The sequence below is a fragment of the Lygodium microphyllum genome, chromosome 7 (genome assembly GCF_053477565.2).
Source record: "Lygodium microphyllum isolate KBCC chromosome 7, Lygodium_microphyllum_v1.1.10, whole genome shotgun sequence".
Taxonomy (NCBI): domain Eukaryota; kingdom Viridiplantae; phylum Streptophyta; class Polypodiopsida; order Schizaeales; family Lygodiaceae; genus Lygodium; species Lygodium microphyllum.
This window is the reverse complement of record NC_141141.1, coordinates 152,767,740-152,788,086: the sequence shown is the minus strand read 5'-3', so window position 1 is coordinate 152,788,086 and position 20,347 is coordinate 152,767,740. Positions and strand designations below refer to the sequence as shown.

Below are 20,347 nucleotides of genomic sequence, written 5' to 3'. Positions count from 1 at the left end.
ATCAATGTGCTTGGGATTTGGAAAAAATATGCATTACAAAATAGTAACACCTTGATGTTAGATGCTTGCTTCATGCACCAATGTGTTTAGAATTAGGAAAGAGTATGCTATAGAAAATAGTGACACCTTGCTACACAATGCTTCCAACTTTATGGGTATATAGGATGGCCTATAAAACAACAATAGGATAGAATCCATTTAGATTGACCTACAAAACTAAACCTATTTTACTAGTGGAATTCCTTGTTCCAAGCTTGAGAATAGCAACCCAAGAGAGATGGAAGGGCCAAGAAGCATAGACAAATTGGTTAGTAGAGCTGGAATGTCTATATGAGACTCATGTCATTGCAACTCATGCTCTAATCAGGGAAAAGGCACAATGCAAGGGTTGGTTTGACAAACACGTCAAACAACAAGACTTTGGGCAAGGAGACCTAGTCTTGTTGTACTCTCTCAAGGGACACAAGTAGAAAATGAAGTTCAAGGGATTGGGACATTTCAAGATTCGCAATATCAATAGAACAAGGAATGTGAAACTTGAAACCCTTGAAGGCGAGGGTATAGGTTTCTTTTGAGTAATATAATCAGCCACATTTTACTTGCAAAAAAAAAAAAAACCTAAACTTATAATCTCATTTGCAAGATACAACACTTTTGGTGCAGAGGACCATTCAACATCACAACTGTTGTATTTTTACTTTGAGCACTAGAATGTCATCAGCTCATAGTCTCAAAGCATAACAAAAAGAACATGTAACACTTCATAATAGAGTCAAATCAACCTGCTAAAGGAGATAAAATTTCACTAGGACACATCTTTAAAATACTCCTGCATGTTAAGCTAATAACAGAACCCCTGCAGAATGTGCACTCAAGTACACCAACACACCACCCCCCCGCGCCCCCACCCCCCCAACAACAACCAATTAGAGCTCCCAGGGAGCCATATTACAGTCATCTACTTTTCAATTCACCTGGCAATATCAAGGAGTAGCAAGTTCTTTTCAAGTTATACAAGTCCTTGCTGAGGCTTGTGAACCCGTCTTTATTTTTCAAGTTGTCCACGATATCATTTCTGCACCACATAAAAATTGCTCTTCTTCTCTTCTTCTGCACTCAATCCTGTCATAAATCCTTCCAAGCACTCCCAAATTCTAATGGTTTGTAAGTGAAAGTATGTTCTGGAAGCCTTATGATTCAAAGTCAATAATGCTCTCCCTGTGGGAATGGGAAAGCATTCTTAGCTGTGATGAAGTATTTTTCCAATTGCTAAGATGACAAAAGTTCAATGTCGGCATTTGACCAGAATTTCAATACTCCAAGAATTACACAAGGCTGACTCCTGTTTTTCCTAATGCCACTCAGTACAGTACTAAGTTTCCTTCTCTAAATTGACATTTGATCATGCCACACCATTCAGGTACAGCAGAAGAGTTTGAGTGCAAAATTAAAGTAGATAAAAGGCAAATGAGAGACCAGCCTACACCACCCAGATCTTGTGAGAGATCCCGAAACCAAAAGAAGCAAGATGTAAGTCGGGAAAATATAGCCTTGCATGTTGGCAAGAATCCCTCACTTTGACCACAATCATTCACTCTTGAGGTGTCTTGCATAGGAACAAACTTTCAAGCGTACAAAAAGCAACCGCATGTCAAATAAATACCTGCACAATCCCAAGCAGATTCCAGAAATAACAAAGATGCTTGATTGAGGCGGCTCTATTTCAATTAGCTGCTCAACTGATTACAGTGGACTGCCATTCGCAGAGTGTTATTCCAATATAAACTGAAAAGACAAAATTGATTTGGGCTTTGGAAGCTCCACAAAAAATGCAGCCTATGGTCTATCCATAGACTTGGCTGCTTCTCTGGCTTAAAACTTCTGATGGAAGTCCATCAGAAACCAGAGATTAAGCTTATGTGATGAGATGATGATAAGCCGGCAAATATACAAGCTCTCCTGTTCTACAGCCTCTGCACATGGATCAAGTAGACTACGTTTGTGTGACTTCTTGTACTGTTTCAGTCGATATCTGAGAAGAGGGCTGCGCGTTTGACTCAACCCCAGACACGGTTGCAGTATCTGTGGCTTTGGTGACCATGTCTTCTCCAAATGCTATTTTGAAAATTTCTGAATAATGATCCACAAAATGTACCTCAAAACCCTCCTTGATATGCGGTAATAGTTCATCAAAGTCTGGTTTGTTTGCCTTAGGGAAGATAAGAATCTTAACACCACTCCTCCTTGCAGCAATTGTTTTCTCCTTCACCTGTACATCAAAGCAGAACATGTTCCAGCCATTACACGCTGCAGGTGGGATGCCTAAGATCATTGATGATGCATCGTATAACAAATCTTAAGCAAAAGAAGAAATTGTTTACCCCTCCAATTGCAAGTATTCGACCAGTTAAAGTTATTTCTCCGGTCATTGCAACATCTTTTCTCACAGCTTTGTCCATGGCAACTGACAACAATGATGTAACCATTGTGCAGCCTGCACTTGGGCCATCCTTGGGTGTGGCCCCTGCAGGTACATGAAGGTGAAGTGTTGTATTTTTGAAAAATGGATTGGTTGGATCTCTCTCTCTTAAGATTGCCCGTGAAACTGTATGAGCAATAGAGGCACTTTCTTTCATCACATCACCAAGTTGGCCTGTCAACTGCAAAGAACCTTTGCCTTCTCCTTGATCTATAAGAGTAGTTTCAACATATAATGTCGAGCCACCCATGGCAGTCCAAGCCAATCCCATAACCACCCCAATGGGAGTTTGATCATAGATCCGGTCTGTTTGAAAAACTGCATTGCCAACATACTCTGAGAGATTTGCTTCATCAACTATTATCTTCTCAACATCTTTCAATGTTTCATCTATTGAAGGTTCTGTTGGTTTTTGCTCAATCACCTGGCAAAAAAAATTCAGAGTCAAAATAGCTGCAACACTAGGAATCTCATTGATTCAAATTATAACATACAGAATGATTAACTTCATCATTACTATATTTACTTGTGAGGACATAAAAGATGGATACACCAAACTACTAGATAATTCTGATGTGATCAGTCCTCCCGAAAGCACAAGAACTTTTGTTTCCTGATAGGTATTTCTCGTTACAAAGCATACCTTACATTACTCGCACTAGAGGCTCGATATGTGGAATCTGTAATCGGCTTCTTTTTATTGAAAGCAATAAAAGGAAAATATATCTGCTTCATCTTGTTGATCCTAGTCCAATCAGGACTGAAGTTACCAACTGAAAGCACATTATCTCATTGCCGTAATATGAACGAAGAGGCCCATGTGTTTAAAGGCATTTTAGAGTTTTACAATCATGGCAATCAAATCTGAAGGTGACAATTGTATTCTCTGATTTCAAAGAAAATTTCCAACAGAACATTCTTCATAGCTTCCCATCCTTGTTAGGTGTTTTTTTCTTATTGATGTAGTAATGTTGTGCAATGGAAAAAGATAACTAGCACATGGATGCTCCACTGACAGCATATACTTCAAGGAGGTGCATCCCAGAACATCCCAGCAACAATAAAGGATTGGGCTTTTCCCCTATGATTACAATTCACCCACCTAGTACTTTTACTAAGCCCTAATTGGGTGTCTTCCCTCTGTTTTATGGAGAACATACAATGCACCCACCCAGATTTCTAAGTACTTTTCCTAAGCTGTAACTATAGAAATCTATTGATATCAAGAAGTTTATTAGACATGCAAAGACCTTGTGTCTAAATCCAATGCATGTGGTAGACATTTATATTGGATTTAGGGTTGCATGAATGCACACACTCCGAGAAGCAGCACCTTGAGAGCACACACCATCAAGTGTATTGAGAAGTATCGATGTAGAAGATTTACAAGACTAAGCTTGCACCCAGTGTGAATAGGCGTATATACAAATGCATGCTAGGAAGGGGGGGGGGGGGGGGGTGGTGTGGTGCATCAAATCTCCCTTGACCAACCATCAAGCTCAAAAGTGCTTACATGAGTTTTTTTTTTTCTTTGGTGGTTGTGTGTGTGTTGTAGTCAAGGGAAAAACAGCCCCAACTATCCTAAGTTTGTTCACACATTACTACCAAAACATGGTAACAAATCTCCCTTGCGATTGACGTAGTTAACAATACCTGACACTCACATATAGGGAAGTGCCAAGTTTGGTGAACTATGATCAATCCACAAAACAGAGTCAGCCCAAAGCTTTGTGAAAATTGTTTTGACTTCTCAGAAGGCAAATCACAAAAACCAACCATCCAACTCACAAGTGATTATGTGAGATTTGTAATCTGTCTTCACAGTTATTTCTATCCACTACTCTTTTGTACACACTACTTTTTGTATGGGAGTACCAATTTGGGATAATTATATATTGGCTGCTTTTGTAGTGGACTCTCATTTGGGCTCCCTTTTGCACCTATGTCTTCAAGTAAAGTCTCTAAATGTTTTGAAGTATATTGTTTTTCGTCCCAATTTTGATAGGCCTAAAAATTATATGTTTTTCTTTTTCTTTTTTTGCATCAGACGTACCATTAGATGCACGCCCAGGATTTAGTAGTTGATTAGTACTGTACTAACACTGGAGGGTTCTAATCAGATGACACTGGATGTGATAGCCATGAGTGAGTTGAAGAGTGGCACTTTTCCAAGATTAAGGCACACGCCCTGGGAAACATGTTTCATTGATCAACTAGCCTCCATCTTCCAAATGCCCGGAGATGCAATTAGTTTCATGTTTTAAGGGGGGGGATGATGAAACATGCTTTGATTCACAGGGGAAATGCCTTATAGTGGCTCAAAAGTAAAACATTAGCATTGAAGAACACATTTGGGCAGGCCAGGAGCAGCTTTGGTGTTTCATGTTCCTCAAGCACATGTTTCAAACTGCCTCCCACTTCTGTGATATTAGTACTATCCTGTCAGTACCTTTCACTCCAGAAGAAACAGGAATATAAGAGTTTGCCTAATCAGACAGATTATCTCAGTACACCAAGTACTCTACAAAACTCTGAATAAAAGCTTTTAGGCCTTGAAGTTGACAGAATCAGTAGCTCACCTCTTCTTTTGAAATTTCTTTTGGCCTTTCAGAGAGATTTTCTTCATTAGCCTCAATCCCCTGCCAGATCAGAAAACGTCAAACATATACTTCTTTCAAAGCAACATTCCAGCTGTTCCTAGATAAAGCAGCACTACCTCCTTGTGATCATCAGTTGTCTTCTCTACTAAAGAAGGCTCCCCTTCCAGCACTTGAAACTGCATGAAGTGATCGGTATCAGCCCCAACAGACAAATATCAGTAATAGCACCATTGCAAGAGTTCAAATGCAAATTTTTAATACATAATGTGGATCTTGTCTATAACGTCTGCATGAGAAATATTGTTCTGGTAATAAAACATTATAAAACAAATCAGGGACACACACTGAAGTTATGGCAACTAGGTCACAACAATGGCCTTGTTATCCCACATTTTCCGCTCCACTAATGCAGAAATAACATTAATGCTGTTCTGCTTAATGCCTAGAATTCTCATCGACTCCTTGGGCCCAGAACACTTTAAAAACATTGCTTCCAAGCTTTGGGTTCAATCACATGGGTGTCCCTCTAATTATGTCAAATCAGGAACGCTTTCATCTCTCACACAGTTCAGTGGTAAGAAGCCTTGCACTGAAGCTCTTCACGCAAATATGCACACTCCATTACTGAGTGTTAGTAGTGCTTTGAATATTGGCTATGATGCATTGTAAGTCTATCCTACTACCTGGAGAATAATTTTCCTTTACAGAACAAATTTGACATATATTATTTTTAGTCCAACATTGAGTACAGGCCTAAAAATTACATGTTTTTCTTTTTTCCATTTGCATTGGACTTACCATTAGACATACATCCAAGATTTAGTTGATTAGTACTTTACTAATATTGGAGGCTACTAAACAGATGCCATTGGATGTAATAGCTATGGATGAGTTAAAGAGTGGGACTTTCCAAGATCAAGGTGCAGGCCCTGGAAACAGGTTTCATTCATACAGCCTAGAAACACATTTTTTAAATGCCTGGAGGTGCAATTAGTTTCTCGTTTTAAGGGAACATAATGAAACACACATTGATTCAAAGGGGAAGTGCCTTATTGTAGCATTGAAGTTCCCATTAAAAGCCGATTGAAAGCTTCTAGGCCTTCAAGTTGACAGAATTATTAGCTCACCTCTTCTTTCAAAATTTCTTTTGGCTTTTCAGAAAGATTGTCTTTGTTAGCCTCGATCCCCTGCCAGAGCAGAAAATGTTAAACATGTACTTCTTTCAAAGCAACATTCCAGCTGTTCAGAGATGCAGCAGCATTACCTCCTTTTGATCATCAGTTGTCTTCTCTACTGAAAAAGGTTTCCCTTCCAGCACTTGAACCTGCACGAAGTGATAGGTATCAGCCCAAACGGATAAATATCAGCATTAGCACCATTGCAGGAGTATCCATATTTTAATGAGACATCTACTAGCCCCTTTCCTGTTTCTATTTGTGAAATAAGCCATGAGTTCATTCTGGAAAGGTAGATCCACTGGTATTAGAGGCATCTGGTTGTCCATCCCTAGAGTTGTAGGAGCTAATCGATGTGGCATTTGCAGATGACACAACAATTTATCTGGATGGGGATGCGGGCAACTTCAGAACTTTGTAGCAGTCATGGAGATCTTCAATAGAGCATCAAAAGCTTCAATTAATTGACACAAGTTGTATGTTTCTATGTATGTGACAGTAGACAGCCAGATTGGCCACCCCACCAGGATTTCACCTAGGTTCCCCACGGGACTGTGGTGAGATATCTTGAATGCCATGTGGGGATTGACATTACTTCAGCGCAGCAGTTAACATCTCTTCTCTTGAGCATCAAACCAATCTCCTTTGTTAGAGCTTTGTGAGGCTTTCACTAGCAAGGAGAGTGGTGGTCACCAACTAGTTCTTGGGACAACATGGTACATCGCTTCCTATTGTGCATTGGCCAAGGGAAGCAACTTATCAAAACCATTAACTGGTGATGAGGGGATCTTAGCCTAGCTTAGATCCAAAGGAGGCTCTGGGATCATAAATCCAAATCTCCAAAGCATAGCCTTATTGATTAAGCTCATTACCATAGGTCTCCTTCTAGGCAAGGAGCCATGGAGGAAACATTTGCCATGCAACCTTGTGTCAACTACACCTAGGTCCTATGCGTTGAGGACCATGGCAGCTAGTATTTAGTGGATCCTTAAGGACATCAAGAAAAAACACTAGGAAGGAGGTTTTAGGTAAGATTTGCAGCTGTCATCATCAAAGCCTAGAGATCTGTATCCTCTAGCTTTCATCAGTTGCCACCAATAATAGTTGAAGAGAGGAGGAGGCAGCCTCACTATTGCAATCAAAGTCGTGCTACATATACTCTTGGTAGACAAAGGAACTAGCTATCTTGGGGGAGATTCTCCATGCAAATTGCTTTCTTAGTGGAAGATCCGTCTGCACTCAATAGCTAGTGTAGGAGATCCAAAGACAAGGACCACAGAGTCTTAGAGGTGCAAGAGTTTTGATATAGAAATCAAAACTCTAGCACCTCTACTAGTGGAAAGGTGCATCAACTTCCGAGACTTAGATTGGTCTCTTCTTCAAAAGGGGCATCCTTCTTGGGATCATTGTGAATAGCAAAGATGAGATTTCTACATTTCTAGCTAAGGATGGTTGCCTTCGAAGAGAGAACATGAATCGATCAAAGTTCGCAAGATGACACAAATAGAGCATCAGAGTAGTAGGACATTGTGAGAGAAGGCACTTCATCAATCGATATGAAACCAACCTTCCTTCCTTGGATGGGTGGTAAATCCCTGATTACAACTTAATTACAGCAACAAACAATTAGTACAAATCTGAATATACAAATTTACCTACTGATCTTGGACAATGCACACCCGATTGGCCCCAAAATGGGTGCCCCTTTACGTATTTCTTTAGCTTTATTGAAGAAGAAGTTGATTTACAATGGGATTCTCCCAATCCCATTAGGTATTCCAACTCCCCTTGCTGTGATGAATCACCAGCAAGTCTTTAATCTGATTTGCCCCTTGATTTTGACAATCAATTGGCCTTTACCTGCTTTGATGGAGATGGAAAATGCCCCAAATTCAATTCTTTGCTGGTCCCTCCACTTGAACAGGCTAAAAACCACTTCAGCCTTGTTAAATCCAAGTCTTGGAGATTCCAATTTCTGGCACGATTCCCGAGGATTCTACTAAACCCTAGTTTCCAAGGGTCAAAATTCTGAGATCTTCGAAGCAAGGCTGTGAAATGGCTAGGACATGAGAGGGAAAATTGTAGAGAGAGAAAATTCAGAGCTTTGTCGCGAAGAATGACTGAAAATCAGTCAAATGCAGTTGCTGCCCTGCCACAACAGCATGTAGATAAAAAGAACTGAAGAAAATCAGTCATTTACTGCTGCTGCCCTGTCTCAACAGCTTGTAGATGCCGTCACCTATTGTTGATTGGTCTTTTTCTGCCCCTGGCTGCCTCAGAAGGTCCTCCAATGGCTGCAAATCAGACCAGCAGCTTCCTTTCCCTCTCTCTTGCAGGCTGAATTTATAAAAATGCTTCACTCCAGCCTCTAAAGATGTTTTTCAGTTTTGCAGCCTTCCCAAATGGTTTTTTCCAGCATTTTCCATAATTAAATATTAATTTTCAGCCTTTAAATACTGAAAATTAATCTAATAATTATTTCGGTCCCATCACGTCGCGCTGCTGTCCCCCCGCCCCGACTGATCACCTCCCCGCCCCGACTGATCGTGGCCATCCGACTCTTTGCCCCCCGCACTGGTCGCGCGCCCTCGCCCCAACGTTTTGCAACGGCTGCTTGTCTGCCGTTTTCCCCTCCTAAGCTGTTTTCCCCCTCCTTGGCCGTTTGCCCCCCACCCCCGATACTAGGGAGGCTCTCGGCAGGCCTTATCAGTCTTCTCCCCAAAGGGGGAGACCGGTTGGAGCTATCCGAGTGGAGACCAATCGATCACCTTATTGTCAGTGGCCTATAAGGCTTTGGAAAAGATGATTGGTAGACGATTACGCTATGTGCTTCCAGATACCATTCATGACACACAGACAGGCTTTGTCCAGGATAGGAGCATCCTAGACAATGTATTTACATTCTTTGAGGCGACAGAGAGGGCCGAGCACAGTGGGCAAAGACTGGCAGTATTACTCTTGTACTTCGAGAAAGCCTATGACAGGGTGGACTGGGATTTCCTAGAGGGTACCATGGTGAAGTTAGGATTCCCCCACGCTTGGATTCGCGGGGTCTCCGGCTTGTATAGATCAGCCACCAGCAGGGTTCTCATAGGCGAAAGGCGAGGGGAGGAGTCTCGGTTGGAGAGATCGGTCCGACAGGGTTGTGCCGTGGCCCTATACCTATTCCTACTCTTCGCAGAGGCGATGTCTCACTTCCTCAGGTCACGTGTGAGCGGCCTATACGGCCTTCGACTTCCAGTGAGAGAGGAGACTGAGTTGTTAGACTTAGAGTACGCAGACGACACATGACTCTACATAGAGGACGATGAGGTGATGTTCGAAAGAATGAGGCTGGCTCTTGATGTGTTCTGTGTTGCAACGGGTGCGAAAATCAACTGGCGAAAGTCGGTTGGTTTCCTCACAAACCTGGACTCCAGCACGGAGTGGGGAGTCCACTTGGGATTTAGATGGGTGAGCAGTGGGCAGATCGTCCGATACCTAGGGTTCCAGGTGGGACTTGATATCACTCCTGCCCAGCAGTTTCTTCCTGTTCTAGATTCTATTAGGAGGAAATTGACCTACTGGAGCACGGTTAACCTCTCACTAGCCGGTCGAGCCTTGGTGGTTAACTAGGTCCTCCTAGTGTCCGCTTGGTACATCGCCTCGTGTTGGTGTTTCTCCTCATCGTGCGTAGGGCAGCTTCGCCGCCTGGTGCGGAATTTCCTTTGGTCAGGGTTTGATGGCTCCAGAGACTCCAGGGCCAAGGTGGCGTGGGCGACCATCATACGACATCGATCAAAGGAAGGGCTTGGGATCATAGAACCAGAGTATCAGAGTATGGCCCTCTTGGGCAAGCTAGTTGTCCGTGGTCTTAAACTAGGCGAGCAGACCTGGAAGGTCTTACTGCAGGAGGGCCTTCAGGACTGTAAACCGAGGCTTGGCGGGGAGTGGAGATCGTCCCTGAGATGGATCTTCACTTCAGCACAGATTACCCCGCCCAAATTACCTTTCCTGCAGAGCCTACTCCGCGTGTGGCACGGCCTCCATGAGGCCCTAATCCAAAACCCCCCAGGTCGCCAGGAGGAGGATTCAAGTGGTGGGTCTTCAAGGGAAGACTTGGCGACTGGACCCTATGTTTTCTGGATGAAGCTCAAGGAGTGGCGCCTTTGGATCTGGGAGGGTAGACCACTTGATGAGCTAGAGTGGGATCCAGGAGAGTGGCTACGGTCGGCCTCTGCGGTTGCCAAAAAGCCACCCAGGTTCCTAGAATACACTGCCAGGATTGACAGACATGTACTGATGCAGGAGAATATGGACTAGGCGCCATCATTAGCAGGCACTGGGCGGAGCACAACATCACGGAGCCCTTTGGACGGATCTTCTGGTGCCGGATATGGGATAGCTGGAGGCCGAGGAGGGTGTTGTATTTTTTATGGCTAGTGGCACATGGAGGTTTGGCGGTGGGAAGCTGGCTTGCCCAGATGCAGGAGGGAGGTTGTAAGCGTTGCACAAGCAGCCTCTAGGTACTGGAGCCCACAGCACACCGCTCAGAGATATGGGAGATGATAGGGAGTCTTACTGGATGGCATATCTGGAAGGCACGATGCCAGGTGGCTTTCGGCGGAGAGAGACTTTCAGCACTTGCAACCTTAGCAGAGCTATGGACCTCCATCATTCACTCCCTTCGCGGCCGATGGAAGCAAGTGCATGGCGAGTCCAGGGCTCATCAGGAGCTCCATGGTCACTTCATGCGTACCTGGGGTGGCCAGGGCCTATTCTTTGTGATACAGGCAGGCAGTCCCGTTTGGCGATATACCCCTCCTCCATGGCTGCTTGCCTCTATCCCCCCTAGACTGCCTTGAGAGACTTGTATACATGACGTAGTGGTGACTTTGCATCAGCTCCAGTTTACTCTGTTGAGCATGAGCACTCTGTTGTAATCGCTTTTTTGAGTAATATAATCAGCCATATTTTACTTGAAAAAAACAAATATTTCGATGCCCTAAAAAATAATCTGACACGCCAATAATTAAATTGTCCTAGGTAACTTTCATTCTCAAGTGTCTTTGCGCCATCTTTGACCATCACATTGATATTAAGTACCATTAAACGCCACTTCTCTAGTGTCACCAAAACTGACGCTTGTGGCCAAATGAATGACCTAGGCCAATAACTGGCACCAGATACAACCAAGTACCTGTGCGGCATAACTTATAGAAACTTTTGCCTTTGACATTCCGTGATTTCCTTGGGTCATAGGCTCGTAGATGTACTCTGACCCCAGTTACAGCTCACATGTGCAACATTTACTGAACCATGTGATTAAAAATTAATCCACATGTTAAGTGAGATTTAAAAAATACATGTTCTCCTGATAGCCCTTTCCCTTGAAATCCTTGCAATTGTCCTCGATTGCACTGCCAAATGCATCAAAAGCAAAGTACTACATTGGAATTTCCATAGGGCATCATAATCAACACAACATTGCGCACTGCTGTTTAACCATTCCATATGTCCAACATATGCTGAAAATACCAGCCAACATAACATAGCATAAGACTCACAAAGAATCTCAAAAACATTACCTAATTATCATGTGATATATCCATTTCTCATGCTCAACTCATCTGGCAAAACCAAACCATAGTATAGCGAAAACCAAGCATAAACCATGGCTAAAACATCAATGGCATCATAACATATGCTGTTGTCCATGGAACTAGATGCGAATCACTGAAAACTGAGCATAATCTGATTATAAACTCATTGCAAAAACAGACCAGCAATCAGTGCAAAAATTGATGCACAACTGATCCAAAAAGTGATACATCTCATAGTGCCATTGTGAAACTCAAACTCATCCGCATACATCTCATAGTGACTGGTACACTAAGTAGTGATCTCATGGAAAACATATTGTCAATCCAGTAGCTTGGATGCATACTGAAGACATCCGAGATCCACTACATACAAGAGCTATTCATAACTGGAGAAGAGGAAGTGCTACCTCCCCCTTGAGCATCATGCAATACTCCAGACCCTTGCTCTGTTGAATCTGATGGAGTCTGAACTAAAGTTGGCTCTAACGGAAAGGCATCTAGGTAAAGTTGCAACAACCAAGGATGGTTTGCCAAGTCATCCTCTTTCATCTATTTGGCATCCATGGATCAATAATTCTGAAATTTCACCAAGTATCTCCTAGAAACTTTACCTTTGATCTTTCTTTCCTTATCTGCCAAAATCTGCTTAGGTATCAAAATCTCATCTAGCTCCTCAACATCAAGTTGAATTTCAACAAACATATCCTCTAGCACATTACCATGAAAAGGCCTCAAAAAACTGACATGAAAGACATTGTGTATCCGCCAATGTGGAGGTAATTTCAGCCGATATGCCACATTGCTAATCTTCTCCAACCCTTGGAAGGGCCTATAATATCTCATACTCAACTTCGGATACAATCTTTCTCTTCCTTTCATCCTTTTCAACCTTGCCTTTTCAAAATGCAGCAATATATAATCACCCTCTACAAACTGCATAGCATGTCTATGGCGATTAGCTACCGTCTTTTGCTTTCCTTGCGATCTGTGAAGTGCATATTTTATCTTTGTATAGGCCACATCCAAATTTTCCACATAACGATCAACCTCAAAGATCTTATCCTTAGTTTGCAGAATAGGTGGTACCTTCTTGCCACCCTCAACCACCTCAAATGGAGCTTTGCCCGTAGAACTCTGCATTGTGTTGTAAGCAAACTCGACCAAGGGCAAATATTGCTTCCACTGTGTCTTGTGGTTTGAAACATAAAGCCTCAAAAGATCTAAGTGTGGTATTTGCTTCCTCAGATTGACCATCTGTCTGTGGATGGAAGGATGATGAGAATTTCAGCCTAGTACCCATATTCTCAAACAAGCCCTTCCAAAATAAAATGGTCATCTGGGGGTTTCGATCACTTTTGTCGACTATGGCATACCATGATACTTAAAGATGTGTTGCAAAAACAATCCTGCCATATGATCAGCCTTTATTTTCTTCCTCACCGGAATAAAATGGGCTTGTTTGCTAAACCTGCAAATGATAGTCCATATCCCATCATTCCTTGTAGGTGTCTTAGAAAACTAAAAAATAAAGTCCATTGCAATGCTCTGCAAAGGCCTATTTGAAATAGGCAAGGGAGGTTCACCCTGCACAAAACCCCCCCCCCCCCTCCCATTCGTGCCCGCCTTGCACACCTCCCCGTGTCGAGCAGAATCTGCCAAGAGGCAGCCATATAGGCCAAGCAGCAAAGCTAGGAGGAGAGAGCGCTCTGGCGGGACCTTGCAGCCACGCAGAGATTACTACATGAGGCACCAAGGAATCCCACCCTCCACACATAGGAGGTGCGAGCACGAGCAGCCATTGTTGGCCAGAGAACAGGCGATATGAGTTCTCTTTCCACACCTTAGCAGCTTTTTGGGCGTGGAAGGGGAACACGATGTGGAGGGAGTTTTCCTAGGTGCACCAGTCTCACACCTCAGGAGAGCAGATATACAGCCTTCGAGATTAGTATGGGAGGACTCGTTCTAGCCCAAACGAGGTGATGGAGATTGCCACTGATTACTACAAACGCCTTTTCCAACAGGAGACGGCCTCAGCTAGAGGACAGCGATGTAGGCAACATGTCTGGGATCACATTCCGTCCCTTGTGAGAGAGAAGATGGGACACTCCCTTCTAGCCCCCTTCACACAGAAGGAACTAGAGGAAGCTTTCCATACACAGGACAAGCAGAAATGCCCGGGAGAGGATGGCATTCTTTACTACGTACTGGAAAGTGAAGGATCCCCTACTGATGGCCTTCCAAGAGATTTTCACATCAGGACAGATGCCAAGGAGCCTTTCAGTAGGCCTTACCAGTCTTCTTCCCAAATGGGAAGACCGATCAACTTATTGTTAGTGGCCTATAAGACACTGGCAAAGATGATTGATAGGCGACTACGCCCCGTGTTGCAAGACATTATCCATGACACACAGACAGGCTTTGTCCAAGATAGGAGTATCCTAGGTAATGTATTCAGCTTCTTTGAGGCGACAGAGTGGGCTTGGCACAGTGGGTAGAGATTGGCCATATTACTCTTGGATTTCGAGAAAGCTTATGACAGGTGGACTGGGATTTCCTAGGGGGCACTACGGTGAGGTTGGGTTTTTCCCAAGCGTGGATTCGCGGGGTCACCGCACTTTACAAATTGGTCACCAGCACGGTTTTTATAGGTGGTACGTGAGGGGGGGAGTTTCAGCTCGAGAGATCGGTCGGGCAAGACTGCACCCTGGCCCCGTACCTGTTCCTACTCTTTACAGAGGCAATGTCTCACTTTCTTAGGTCTCGTGTGAGCGGATTACACGGCCTCCGACTTCTCGTGAGAGAGAAGACTAAGTTGCTAGACTCAGAGTATGCAGATGATACAACACTCTACATAGAGGGTGAGTTGATGCTGGAGAGAGTGAGGTTGGTTCTTGAGGTGATCTGTTCGTAAGTCTCCTCACAAACCCAGACTCTGGCATGGAGTGGAGCGTCCACCTAGGATTTAGATGGGTGAGCAAAGAGCAGACCGTCCAGTACCTAGGGTTCCAGGTGGGACTCGACATCACTCCCGCCCAGCAGTTTCTTCCAGTCCTCGATTCTATTTGAAGGAAGCTGACCTACTGAAGCAGGACTCGCCTCTCACTAGCTGGCCGAGCCCTGGTGGTTAATCAGGTTCTCCTAGCGACGGCCTGATATATCGCCTTGTGTTGGTGTTTCTCCTCATCACCTAGGATTTAGATGGGTGAGCAAAGAGCAGACCGTCTGGTACCTAGGATTCCAAGTGGGACTTGACATCACTCCTACCCAGCAGTTTCTTCCAATCCTAGATTCTATTCGGATGAAGATGACCTATTGAAGCACGGCTCGCCTCTCACTAGCCGACTGAGCCCTGGTGGTTAATCAGGTCCTCCTAGCGACGGCCTGTACATCGCCTTGTGTTGGTGCTTCTCCTCTTCACCTAGGATTTAGATGGGTGAGCAAAGAGCAAACCGTCAGGTGTCTAGGGTTCGAGGTGGGACTCGATATCACTCTCGCCCAATAGTTTCTTTCAGTCCTCGATTCTTATCGGAGGAAGCTGACCTATTGAAGCACGGCTCGCCTCTCACTAGCCGGCCGAGCCCTAGTGGTTAATCAGGCAATACCAAGCAATACATCACAACCCTCAAGTGGAGCAATGAATAACTCTTCGTTGTCCACATATCCTTGTATATGTAATCGAAGCTTTCCAACGAGCGGTGTGATGGGCTTTGCATGGCCTTTACATGCCATTCCAACTTTCCCCATGGGTCCCATCTCATCCTCCCTGATGCCTAGACGAGCGGTCATGTCAACAAAGATGAAGCTGGCCCGTGCACCATTATCAAAGAACATCAATGCATGTTGATCCCTAATTTTGCCCCATGCTCTGCACAACTCAATAGTATCATCATTGGTCTGATCACTAACAATATCAGACACCAATCCCACTCATGTTTTAGGCTTCCTTCCTTTAGAATCTCCCTGATTTTCTGATATTCCAGCTTGCTGCCTATTGGGCCAATCCCTTGCAATGTGACCCTCCTGTTCACAAATAAAACATTTATTTGTAGCCATCAATTCCCTATGTTGTGCCAATGTTTTCGAGCCCTTTCTTTGTTGTTTTGGCCTCTTTTCAAGCTGATTTTCACATCTGTCCCTTTTCTCAGTCTTAAATAACTTCTTATTCGGCTTCTCCCCACTCTCTAGCAAGCCCGAATCCTTCCCACGCAGCAAAGCATCAACTGTAGCAGCAATCTCTATAAGCTGAGACATGCTAGACATGGTGGATTTAATGTAAAAATCCCTCATTCCTTTGGGCAGCCCACAAACATATTTTTCCACTTGCTCATGAATGGGTACGGGGCGATAAGAAGTAATAGGCAATATATTGCTGCAAATTCTTACATTCCTTAGCATCTAGCTTATTCCAAGCTGTCATGATGTCCACCTCAAAAATACTTGTCAACCAATTTGATCCAAACATTTGCTAAAATTGTATCCACATTGACGGTACTCTACCTTGCATCAAAAGAGTGGACCACCACTGTAATACATTCCCTTTCAAGAAAGTGAATAACTTTCGAATCTTTGAGGACTCCGTAAAGTGCCCCCTTGTATAGGCTGCATCAAACTATTGAATGAAAGTCAAAGCTTTCAGTCTATCTTCTACACCGTTAAAGGACTCAAACTTCACTCCTTTTCCACCCTCATCATAGTCTTTTGTTGCCCCTTTGGGTGTCAAGTTGTCATACACTAGCTCCTGCAAAAAGAGTCTATTTGCTGAATGTACATCAAAACCAATGCCAAACGGAGCATTTGCATGACCAACATTCATTCCTTGAGGCCCAATAAGCATTCTAGGGTGCAGATGCAATATCAAACATGCTACTTTGTGCCCCACGTATCAAGCCAATGCTGCTATACATAGGGTTTTGCATATTTTCAGCCATACCCAAATAAGTTGGGCCTTCCACTCCATGCATTGGTTGATGCATACCATAGGGATTTGTGCCATACATTCCCGTATGTGGTCCTTGTCCAACCATAGCATGAAAAATCGTGCTTCCACCAAAATATCCTAGCTGCCCCATCATAGCATGCACTCTTGGCTGTCCAGAATCCATTGAATTGGCACTTCCGTGATGGCCTTGCATTTGCATTTCTTGCCCCGTAGGTATCAATTGTTTTATTTCATTAGCATCTTTGGGAGCTTCAAATGAAGGGTTTCGCATTATCTTCGATGTATCTTGCTGTCCCGAAGGTGTAGAAGATGTCTTCTTCTTCTTGCCTTTGCTATCCTTCTTTGAAGCATTCAAAAATCGGGTAAATTGAGGAACCTTTGCCAATTCAACAAAGAGATTTGCTATTGTCCTCATCCGATTCTTGAACTGGTCATCAAATTCCTCTTCACTTTGCTGGTCATGAGTCTTCTTATGCCCTGAAGGCCGTACATCTTGCCCAACAGCAACATTTTCAGCTTGTTGTCCATAATCAGAGCCTTGTCCAAGGTGAAACATTGCATTTTCTTCATTCCCATGTGAATGTTTATACTGAGAGACATCATCATTGCTTGAGTCCATTGTTGGTATTTGACTCACGCACGCCTCACTTGCGCCTACGCTCATATGGGAGTGTCGGTGATCAATAGGACACTGGGGCACTTTTTACTCTTGGTAGGAGAGGTTTTTTCCCCCAGACTTATGGTCTTATTGTCGTATGTACATATGTGCTTATGTTACACACATTTGGGCACTTAGTGTGTGTCGGGTGTGAACACCCCCTACAACCCTAAGGTTTAAGGGTTGTACTTTGTACTTTCTGGTTACACTCATTCAATCTATTCTCTTGGGTGTCGTGCTTCAACTCTGCCTCTCACTCTCACACTGTCTACTGAATCCCAGCTGCACCTCGATCCTTCCATCTCACATTTGGTATCAGAGCTCAGCTTCTGCCTGCAACGTGCAGTCTTGACCGCACCCGAGCCACCTCTGTTCTACGTCTGCTCCAAGTCGTCAGTCATCAGCACGCCAGTGCTGTTCGTCAACAGACGCCTGCTCGTCGTCAGCCTCCAGCGCCAACTCCGCCAGCTCAGCCAGCTCAACCAGCTCCGCCTGCTTGTGACACGCCATCTGCCTCTGCGTCTGTCTGACAGCCAGCGCGCAGAGTCAGTCGTCGGCTATAGCTCACGTAAGCCTGCTCGTCCGCCAGCGCACAGCGTCAGACGTCGCTTCCTGCGCAGCGTCAGACGTCGCTTCTTCCCTCCTCCTCGCCGTCAGACGCTAGGGCTCCACATCGTCAAACGCCAGGGCTCCGTTTCCTGCGCCGCGTGCCTGCTACACGTCACGTTGTCGTCTGCCTGTTCCTACACCTGACAGCCCACTCGACAGTCCCGTCCGCCTGCATTTGACTAGCGACCAGCAGTCCACCTACGCCGTCTGACCAGCACGTCGGCCTGCTCCACGTCACGTGTGTTTTTTTTTTAAAAACAAAAATTTTGAATTTTAGTCCAGAATCAATTTCTAGCAGAGGAGGTTCATACGCAGCAAGGACCGCAGGCACAGCACAGGTGTGGGATAATTTGATGCAAATTTCTGGACAGGATCATCAGAAATTTTGGGGCTTTTGTGTATTTTGAGTACAGTTGCATATGAACTGCTAGTACAGTCACAAAAAGACTGTTTTGACAGAAATTTAGGCAAAAATTTTGGGGATTTTGATATAACAGTGTTGTTGTGCATTGTTTGCATCTTGGGAAGCGTGCATTAAAAGACAGTTTTTTGACAGAGTACGCCCTTGCACATTAATTGCAGAAGCGTGTTTGCTGCAATTTCTGAAAATTTGCAGATTTCCAGTCCATACTGCTTTGACATTGCTCATTTTGTATTTGGAAATTTGTCATCAAGGCAAATCAAAGAGGTGATGTCTTTACGTACGTATCCAAGGAAGACAGATTGGACGGAAACAACTATTCGCTTTGGTCATTCATGATGAAGAATGTATTAGTGGCCAAGAATTTATGGAATTATGTCAGTGGAGAGGAAACTCGACCGGGAGTTGTAGCTCCCGTTACTCCTCCTCCCCATGGTGCACGTGGACAACGAGGACCTCAGCCCGCTCCACCTCAGCCACTTCCTCCAAGAACTGCAGCTCAAAAAGCTTGGGATACACGTAATGCACGGGCCTTGTCGCTGATTGCTCTGGCAGTTCAGCGGTCCATCATACCTCATATCCGTTCGGCATCTTCTTCACAAGATGCATGGTTGACTTTGGAGCATATGTTTGCAGGAAAGAATGAGACTCGGATCTCTTTCTTGAAGAAAGAGTTGGAAACTTTGAAGATGCATGAGGGTGATTCTATGCAGGATCACTTAAATAAGATTCAGGACTTGAGAGAGCAACTCATGAATGTAGATGAGTATTTTTCGGATGTACACTTGATATCCACCACCTTGAATTCCTTACCTCCTTCGTACTTGTCTTTTCATACTGGATTGAACCTCACCATGAGGATTACTGAGCACCCACTCACTTTTATTCAGCTGGTTAGTTTGCTTCTAGAGGAGGAGCAAACATGGAAAAATAGTGGTGTGGATGCTATAGTCTCTGAGCAAGCTTTTGTGGCAAGACAAAAAGGCAAAAACAGCAAGGTGAAAAATGCTCCACAAAGTTCTGGCACTTCTGGCACATCGCAGAATCAAACACAAGGGGGAACGCAAGCTAAAAAAGGCAAATGTCACTATTGTAAGAAGCCCGGGCACTATATCACTGAGTGCAGGCAGCGCATTGCCAAAGAGAAGAAGAAGGAGTCAGGAATGTCTATTTCTACTACTCCTTCCACTGCTAGTGAGTCCGCGTCCTTTGTTGTGGACAGGGACTATTGTTTTTACACTTGCAGTTATGACATCTCTTGGGCCGATAGAGCACTTAGCTCTACAGAGGATACTGACACTTGGTTCTTTGACAGTGGTGCTTCTAGACATATTACATCTCGCAGAGATTTGTTTGCTTCAGTTAGTGCACGTCCTGTTGGGAAATCGGTATAGTGTGCCAATAATGCATCATACCCTATTCATGGTATTGGGGAGATTCAGCTCACAGCCATTGATAGCTCTATTCTCCGCCTACAGGATGCTTTGTTTGTGCCTGGAATCAAGAAGAATTTGCTTTCTATTTCTTCTTTGGCACGTTGTGGTTTGCAGGTCACATTTGATGATGACCGTTGCATGGTTAGAGATAAAGAACGCATGACTTTGGTCTTGACAGGATCTTTGTGTCATGGTTTATATGAGTTGGATGCTCTTTCAGTAGATCAGTCGGCATACTTCACATCCACTCTTACTCCTGCTATGATACAGGCGGAGTTATGGCATGCTCGTTTGGGGCATGTAAACTTTGGCAGCTTGATGCTTTTGCAGCGTACTCAGATGCTGGATGGCTTACCTCTCTTGGAGAGACCTCCTGAGCACTTATGCGAGGAATGCATTTTGGGGAAAATGCATCGGTTCTCATTTCCTCGTGATGTTGCTTTCAGAG

General features: G+C 44.2%; 1 protein-coding gene across 1 annotated transcript in view; it reads right to left on the bottom strand.

The window, feature by feature from the left end:
- Nucleotides 1-927: 927 nt before the first annotated feature.
- Nucleotides 928-20,347, bottom strand: part of LOC148034093 (lon protease homolog, mitochondrial-like) — a 199,096-nt gene continuing 179,676 nt past the window's right edge. Inside the window, exons 21-26 of the mRNA XM_087682085.1 lie at nt 6,344-6,403; nt 6,207-6,266; nt 5,196-5,255; nt 5,059-5,118; nt 2,382-2,903; nt 928-2,269 (exon numbers count right to left, since the gene is read on the bottom strand). Coding sequence (XP_087538211.1) covers nt 1,994-2,269; nt 2,382-2,903; nt 5,059-5,118; nt 5,196-5,255; nt 6,207-6,266; nt 6,344-6,403 — 1,038 coding nt within the window. The 3' untranslated portion in view covers nt 928-1,993. The remainder of the gene's footprint in view (nt 2,270-2,381; nt 2,904-5,058; nt 5,119-5,195; nt 5,256-6,206; nt 6,267-6,343; nt 6,404-20,347) is intronic.